At 27.4% G+C, this 9,255-nt stretch overlaps 1 protein-coding gene across 2 annotated transcripts; it reads left to right on the top strand.

The window, feature by feature from the left end:
- The first annotated feature begins 947 nt into the window (after positions 1-947).
- Positions 948-5,469, top strand: LOC107882430. Of its 2 annotated transcripts, none has more exons than XM_016800750.2 (8): positions 948-1,276; positions 3,380-3,490; positions 3,550-3,701; positions 3,994-4,101; positions 4,161-4,214; positions 4,286-4,435; positions 4,507-4,739; positions 5,260-5,391. In XM_016800750.2, the coding sequence occupies exons 2-8, from the start codon at positions 3,409-3,411 to the stop codon at positions 5,336-5,338; spliced, it is 858 nt and encodes a 285-aa protein (XP_016656239.1). In that variant the 5' UTR covers positions 948-1,276; positions 3,380-3,408; the 3' UTR covers positions 5,339-5,391. The 2 variants fall into 2 exon arrangements, with proteins under 2 accessions (XP_016656239.1, XP_016656242.1); XM_016800753.2 differs by having other exon boundaries at positions 949-1,272; positions 5,260-5,469.
- Positions 5,470-9,255: the final 3,786 nt, after the last annotated feature.

Here is a 9,255-nt window from a genome sequence, read left to right as displayed (position 1 = left end):
ATTTTAACACTACATATTTTAATATATAGCCAAACTTTATTATAATATATTATACCTATAATTTATGAGATAAAAAATGTGCTATAAACAATTATTAAATATACTCAGACTCAAGGAATCTACTGGAAAAATTTTAGTAATTTAGTATTTATAATATTACCTATGAGCTATCCAAAATTCAAATGCTTATATTTGTAATACCTTTTGTCCTTTTTATAAGCATTTATTACTTGGTTGTACCTACTACCTATATAATATTATTATATATTTATATTATATTAACAGAGATCCTGGGGATACCAAAATATATGCTAAATGCTTGATAGATTTATATGGTCATCATATATCAGTGCTTCTCAAGCTGGAGGCATGGCTATATACTGGCATGGCTATTTTATTTAAACTATTTTCTTTAGGCTTTAAGAAAAAAGTATACTAAAAACATTAATTTACTATAATTTTAATAATTTATCTGTGTGAAATAGTAGGTACATGTAATTTTTGTATATAATTAAGAAAAAATAATTTATGATTTGATTAAGGGGCTTGACAGTTTTACATTAAATTTAAGGGATCATATGACAAAAAAAAAATGAGAAGCACTGTCCTAGATTAAACTGTAGTATATCTAAATATTTATAAGATTTCAATTAGGTTGCAAATATCCCAAGAAGTGACTAAATTATACATCATAATATTTTATAATTGATGTCTACTTGATAAAAAATATTTAAAACAAAAATACAAATGTAAATTAAAATTATTAGATGCTAACTCCAAAAAATATAACATTTTAATTCATAGTTTTAAGGCATTTTGCATTTAACAGTATGAAAAATTAGGCCTTCATAGGACAGGAAGCGCGCTCTGGTGTCTATAGGATCTGTGGTAAAAATTTCAATCAAGAATTTATACGTATAGGGGTTCAGAGTGACGACACCTTATCAATACACCTTGGCCACAGGCTACTGAGTGATATTGATACATGACACATCTGACACACTCTGTGCGCAGGCCTATGTTACCGTGGGTAGACTCCTTACGGGGGTGCCAATTTCTTTTTGCACCGGAGCCCAAAATGTCTTAATGCGGCAATGTTCATAAGTTCATAACATATATTTCCCACTAAAATTCTTACCCAACACATGCACTGACCAACGCACGGCCAACCAGTCGGCACAAAGATATTCGCCGAGATATCACCCACCACTCTGGTCGCTGCATTGCTGCAGTCTTCCATTACCGCGGCCCGCCGAGCACTGCAGCCTACAGGTGAGTAAGTTATGAATTTTACTGAATCTTATAATTTAAAGTTTAATCATAATTTACAACATGTATATATGCAATCGTTAATGCACATCAGGCTAATGGGACTTAAAAATTCTATTACTGCGCTTAATAATTATCTTTATGCATTGATTACGTTTGCATATAAACGTGATAACTACCTACCTAATAGTAAGAACGCTCCACCGATATCAACCGTAAACGATTTACATTGTAGTACAATATGAAATATGAATATTTGCACATGTTTAAATTATGTTAATGAGAGAGGGTATTAGTTTCCACCGACCACCAACATACACTCACCCAACAACCAAGCTCTATCCTATTTGTGCATATATTAAACTGCAGCTAGTCTTTATTCTTCTTCGAGTAAGTGCTCGGAAGGCATTATTATGTATTTATGTATAGTTGGTAAACGTGTAGACGCAGAATAAAACATAATTTTATTGAATACGATCGATTAATAATTATAATACATAAATCATAATATTATTATCTAGATCACGCACGACCGTCAACCATCATACTAAGTAGGTACTCAATGTATCGGAACAAGTGACAATCTCGACCATAACCTATATAATGCCTATATTGGCTGGTATTACATACGTTTCGTTTCTATCCGGGGTCGCGGGAGGGTTGATTACGTCATTATTTATTTTTTCTCCCTCCGAACAAATAATGTACCTAACCTACATCAATTACCGAGTATTGTAACAGTACGTGCGGTACTTCATTATCTCCGTCGACTGTGCGGAGCCGCGGAGGGGTTGTAGTGTGAAGGGGTGTCGTTTGGTCGGAGCGAAATTCTGAGCGGCAACACACGAACCGGTTGTCGGACGACACTGTGGCCAGCTGGTCCGAAGGTTCTGTACCCACTCGGGTGGTGGTCGCAGGCGTGCAACAGTTATTTCTCGCCGCTACCCTTGTTACACCGCAGTGAGCGCGCGCAACACAGAACGGGGCGACTGCATTGTTGTTATTATATTATTTTGCCGCGTAATGGCGTACTCTGTCACCGTATAACAGCGACACCGATCTTCGGTTGCGGTTTCCTGTTATTGTCGTGTATTTAGTGTATCCATTTGTTATGTTTATAGTTAATCGTTATTGATTATTAATTATGAAGATCGTCGATGCCATTCGTTGGGGATAGTAATCCCTAGTAATACCAGTATATTATATTAGTCGGTACTTTTTGCGCAATTGCTCACCATCATTGAATTATTAACATTGACTTATTACGGTATGACTAGGTATAAGTTATAATTTAAATAGCACCAATTATATAGGTGCCACTAAATATTATATTATTATAATTATATTCTGTCAATTATTGAAATGTCATCCATTAGGTGCCTAATCCATAATAATATGAACCTACTATAAAATGTCCATTTAAAATTAATCTGTATTTTATTTGTACATTACAAATTGGAATTTTGTTTTATAACTTTTATTTATTCTACTATTAAAGTATATTTAATATTAAAATACACTTCAATTACAAATTAAAAATATCATACTAGCTATTCTTTACTTACCAGAACTTTATAATGTTAAACAAAGTGTCTTTATATTTAAATTTACAATTTTCACACTAAAGCAGCATCTTCTACAATAATATAATATGTATGGTTCAATAGCATTTAATCATAATAAATACTGATTTAATATACTTATATACCTAATTAGTAAAAATATAAAAATACATTTTGAATATATACCTACCCACTTACCCAGTTGTCCATTATACTAGTTGTATGTATAACAGTATAAATTAGAAGGTACCTACTTAGAAGTTATAACTAAAAATGTATTAGTTTATACATTTAATATTAATGTATAATATTTTAATATATTTATTTAATAACAATGTATGGCTCAATAATGGTGGTTAATATTAGTTAGGTATTATATTTGATATTATAGTACTTATATTGGAATTTCAAATAATTTTTCATTCATATCCTAAGTGATATTTAATTTAATTTTTATCAATTGTATTACTGGTGTTATTGTTGATTGTTTTATGTTTACTTATATACAAAATAAAAAGAATCATAAAAAGCATTGTATTTTTTTATAGAAAATGCATTGAGTGGGATCTAGTTGAAAATGGAATCTCGCAGTCCAGATATAACCTTTTTGAGGAATACATGTGCACAACTACTTGGGAAATTAACATTGGCTCAACAAAGTATAGTATTATGAAAAAAAATTTCATACAAATATTTAATTTTTCAAAATACATTTTAGATAACAGCAGAATTGATAATTTTACCGGTACTGTAAGCTCAGATATAAGTAATTTTCCGACACCAAATAATAGTCCAGAAGAATTGTCTACAGAAAAACGTGAAACTATTACAGAATGCATGTGTAGTTCTGATATCGTTGAGCAAATACAGGTATTTATTATATAATATTTAAATCATGCATTTGTTTATATTCATTAAAATATGTCAACATGCTATTTACTCTTATTATCTTAAGCTAATTCCATATATTTCAGCATTAAAATGTATAACTATTAAATTGTTTAATACTTCAATTTAGTGAAGTGACAAAAGTGTCAATTTTAGTTAAAGATATTATTTTTATTTGATCAATTAATTTATATTATGCTTCATTCATAAAAAAAAACTATAATATGATTGGTTTTATATAAATTTGTATTAATGTATTTTCTAATGAAAACAGGATTTACTGACAGAATTGGATGGTTGTAATTCAAATAAAAGTTCAGTCATTTTGCCAAGTACAACTCGTAAAAGATTGCAATTTGATGATCCAGAGAAAGACACTACTGTAATACTGAATTCTATTATTATTTAATGTGAATTAGCTATAATATTTTCTTTGTTTAGAGCCCATCCGATCTTAAGAAGTTGTGCAGCAGTCCAATAAATGAACTACCTCAAGTAGAGTATTTACAAAAACATTTGTTTTTTTTTTTTTTAGTAACAAAAAATATATTGTTCAATTTAAATAGGATGATTATATTTTACCACATAGTTTAAAATATATTGACAAGCATCTGACTTATTTAGTAAATAATATTTACAAGTCAATACCAAAACACAGTTCAAAAACATCGCCAAATTCCTTCTCCAGGGCTTCAAAGCATATATTGGCCTTTAAAGTAAATTAGAAAATTACTACTGGTATAACATTTAGACATTGCAATGTTATAATTATAATCTTTTTCCCCAGCGTTTAGTAATTGATCATGGAAGGTACTTGGCTGATAACAATCATTGGCTGATTGTTATGGACTATGTTTTTATGGCATGGAAACATGTTAGCTCCACTCCAAAATGGGATAATCCTACACACAACACTGCACGCAGGCAGTGTTTTAAATCATTGTTGGAATTATGTATGATATCACTTAAGAAAATGAAAGGAAAACTTAACAGCCAGGAACAGGAACATTATATAAAAAAGTGAGTTTAATATTATAGAATCTAGATGATTTTTTTAAAAAGATTCATTTTAACATTACAATTATTCAGATCAGAAATTCTTAAAACTTTTCTCCAAGTACCACTCATATGTACTATGAATCGGCCATGTATTATAATATATTATTATTTATTAAGTTAAAATGATTTTTTATTGTTTTTACTTTCTATGAATAGTATAATATACGTAGTTCAATGACTTGTTAGCAGACAGGAGGCAGACTATGAACTAAATTTCCTAAAAAATTATCCTGAATAAACTTATAGTATGCTGTATGTCCATTGCTAACGCATACCCCTACCCTCTCCTTCACTATTTTTATAAAAAAAAATATAATATAATTTAATTACGTAAAATATAAAAAATTACTACTGTATTTCTTATACTTTTTTCTATATACACTGGTACTTGTAATGTATTTGTTTAGAATACTATTGTAATTGATGGAAAAATTAATTATAAGCATTTAAAATAAATAAATGGTATTTTGTTTTATTTTAGGTTGAAGTTAATTAAAAACTACAAACGTGGAGTGAAAAAATGTCTACAACTTTTAGATTTCGATTTTACTACCCAATGATTAATTTTAAAATCAAAATTAACTTTTATGTGCTCAAGAAACATTCAATTCCGATTTTCTGAACAATATTTAATTATTTTTATTATTTACTAGCTATTGATTTATATATTATTTTAATATAATACTTTTTAAGCAGTGATATGTTGATTTTAAATTTGAAGCAAACTAAAATTATATTTGAATTATTTATATTTTAACTGTAAAAGACAATGTTTCCAGTTTAAGTATAATATGTAGGCAAAATATTAGTTTTTTTTTTTATAAAGATACTGAAAATATTAATAATTATGAATATTAGCAATCATTTCCTGCAGAATTTATAAGATCAATATTAAATTGTACTATCTTTTAAATTTTTGGTTGCTTTAATTGAAGTTAATACATATTAAGTCACTTTCTGATAGGTAACAGAATTATTAACAATTTATTGATGTATATTTAAGATCTAACACGTAATATGTGTTCAAATGAGTAACCAAACTATTAAGAATTATCATACAAGATATAGTTTATAAGACTTGTAGTCAATTTGCACTAAAATTGACCCAAAATATATACAACAAGTGTAATTTGCTCTAACATTTTTGAATTATCACATAATAATATTAACAATTTTTATCATACGTTTAAATTTAAATTTGTCATATCTTTCTGTTACACTCTGTATATGACTACAGATTTCTTTATTAAATCAATCACTCAGACTCAGTATCTAATAATATTAACAATTTTTGTCATATGTTTAAATTTAAATTTGTCATATCTTTCTGTTACACTCTGTATATGACTACATATTTCTTTATTAATTCAATCACTCAGACTCAGTATTTCAGTTTGATTCGTTTTTCCTAACTGAACAATAAGAATTATGAATGCAGGAACTGGTACCACTGTAGGTACCGAAATAAACCTGTTTTGAATCGGAAAATTTTGAAAAACATGGGACTGAAACCCTTAAATACATTTTTTTTATGAACTGAAACTGAAACCAATATTTTGATATAGAGGTTATTTTGGTTTTTTTCGGTTCCAAAATCCAATAGAAATTGTATCTATAATAGTAGGTATAATATAATAATAAAGTTAGTTATTAGTAATAACATATGATTATGAAATCATAGATCTATAAAAGTTTATCAACACTAAAAAATAAGAATATGATTATATGTACAACAGAATTGTCATAAAAACAAATTCCAAAAATCCAAATTCTAATTTTCATGTACCTAATCTATAACAAGCCGGTACCTACCTGTTTTCAATTATTATTGATTCGCTAATCAAAATTTGCAATAAATAATGTAGAATTTCTAAAATTAATAATAATTTGTACGTTTTTTTAAGTGTTTCATAATATAATTGTTACCAAACTAATATGCCTGCAGGGCTGTAGTAATAATAATATTAAATACTTAATGTGGGTATCGTTAACTCTATACTCTATGAATTCTATGCTCTGTACGACTTTAATACTATACTGTCTACTGAACCGTTCTTCCGTCTCCGTTGCCGTTAATATTGTTAAAATGATGCAATATAAAACTTATACACCTGGAAGACCAATTATTAGTTGGATAAAATAAATTATTTGAAAAAAATTATAAAAAAAAAAATCCTCTAGAATAAGTTAGTTTACTAATATAATATATATTATATATTACCCATATTGATATTATAATATAATAGGTAACTCAGTCCATATTATTATTATTCATGCGTTTTGTACCTATACCTATTCTACTTATAATATAATTGCTACCTATAAGTAATTTATTTATAATAAGGTTGATTATCTTACCACTAATTTATAATATTTATATTTTGTTTTTTGCATGATTGTCAATTAGTTTAAAATTTAAATATTATTAACTAATTAAATAGGTAAGTAGTGGATACCTAGTTATGTTTTAAATATGTCTTACAAGTTACAATGTTTAGAATTCAATGGTATAATGAAACTTCCATAATAAGTCAGCAAATTATTGAATACCTATAATAGTATATTTTTTATAGTTTTAGTGTTAATATTATATTATGATATTATATTAGGTACCTACCTAACCACTGAAACAAGTAATTACAATTAATATCTGTCATTAAATAGAGGTTCTTAATATGTTAATTAGTTAATATCTAGTAGTTTTACAATGGTGTTTATTTTATTATTCATTTTTTGATTTTCTCGAAAGTTATATGATTCCACGGGAATCACCACCGACAAATTACAAAAAACCGCTAAAAATGGGATTTTAATTTCTAACGCTTTGTATAACACCATAGAAACGATTAAAAATAAAAATAACGATTTTAGTTATTTTGTTGTAATTTATAATATTAACTCAACTTACAGACTATAATAAAATATAAAATATCCAAACTGACAAACCGTCTCCGCTCAGAATAGTTTTTGAAATTTATTACAATCCATTATACAGTGACCCACTTGTAACCTACTGTACAGCAGAGCGACATCCACTTACCTGCTTTTTATTTTTAAGTTTTTTTTTTTTTGGCATACCTATAACTATTATTTAATAAGGATGATTATTATAATAAAATTATAATTCTTTGTTTTATAATAATTGGTAGATATATTAAATATTTTTTCCTTAACTATAGTAAACATACAATATATTTTGTATAACTACGTTCTATACACACGTACATATTATATTAGTAAAATAACAATTACTCTTTGTACTAAAATATATAAATAGTATGCTTTGCAGTTTTTAAGGTTATATAATATTTTTCCTTCCTTTTCGTTTGTCTCTTCTTTTTAACCTCTACATTCTTCTAATTTATGCATTGCGTCGTCTTCTGTCCATATATTAAAACATACAATAGGTATATTAAGTTGTTTAACTTTGTTCTATGCATATGTAGGTACAATGTAGATATTATTATACATATATATATATTAGTAAAATAACCAAATAATATGTTTTGTGCGCTTTGTACTAAAATATATTAATAACATGCTTTGGAGTTTTTAACGTTATATAATATTACCTTCAAATATTTTGCGTCACTCATCCGCCAAACCTCAATCAAACACCATTTTATCTACATAAAATATTTGAATGTATACATAAATGTTATTTGTAATATTACCAAGATTCTAACGCTTTGTTTATCACCGTAGAAACGAATGAAAATAAAAATAACGATTTTAGTTATTTTGTTGTAATATATAATACTAGCCAACCCATCACAGCTTCGCCCGTAACTGGTTGTTTATTTTTCCTTTGAACAATGATATGTATAATTTTTTATTGACACTTTTTCGTTTAATGTGATCGGCAAGTAAATATAAAAACGGTCATTAAAAACCTGTTGAAATGTTTCTAGCGGTATTAATTTTATATATTTTTATAGCAGAACCCATGAACTTCATTACCCGTAAAAAATCGTAAATAATTATTTAAATTATCAGTGTATAATGGATTGTATTAAACTTGAATTCAATGATATAATTTAATTGTATAAGAAAAACGATTCTGAGTGGAGACGGTTTATCAGTCTGGATTTTTTATATATTTATTATTTATTATAGCCTTTAAGTTGAATTAATATTATAATATTATAGCTGACCGTCACGGCTTCATCCGTGATTGGTTGTTTATTTTACTTCCGGACGATGAGATGTATAATTTTTCATTAAAATTGTATTGTTTAATGTGATCGGCAAGTAAATATAAAAATGGTTAATGAAAACGTATTGAAATGTTTCTATTGCTATTAATGATAAATACATTTTCACTAAAAACAACTAATCCCGTGCACTTCGTTCCCGTTAAATGTACCAACTATATATGACTCAAACTTTGTTCAATTTTTTATTTAATATTCGGTGTATGGTGTTCAAAACTTATCCCCGTGCTGTTTGTACCTATACGTAAGTGTATGATTTAGCT

Source organism: Acyrthosiphon pisum, chromosome X, assembly GCF_005508785.2.
Source record: "Acyrthosiphon pisum isolate AL4f chromosome X, pea_aphid_22Mar2018_4r6ur, whole genome shotgun sequence".
Classification (NCBI taxonomy): domain Eukaryota; kingdom Metazoa; phylum Arthropoda; class Insecta; order Hemiptera; family Aphididae; genus Acyrthosiphon; species Acyrthosiphon pisum.
Note: the sequence above shows the minus strand (reverse complement) of the source record. Positions and strands in the feature narration are given on the sequence as shown.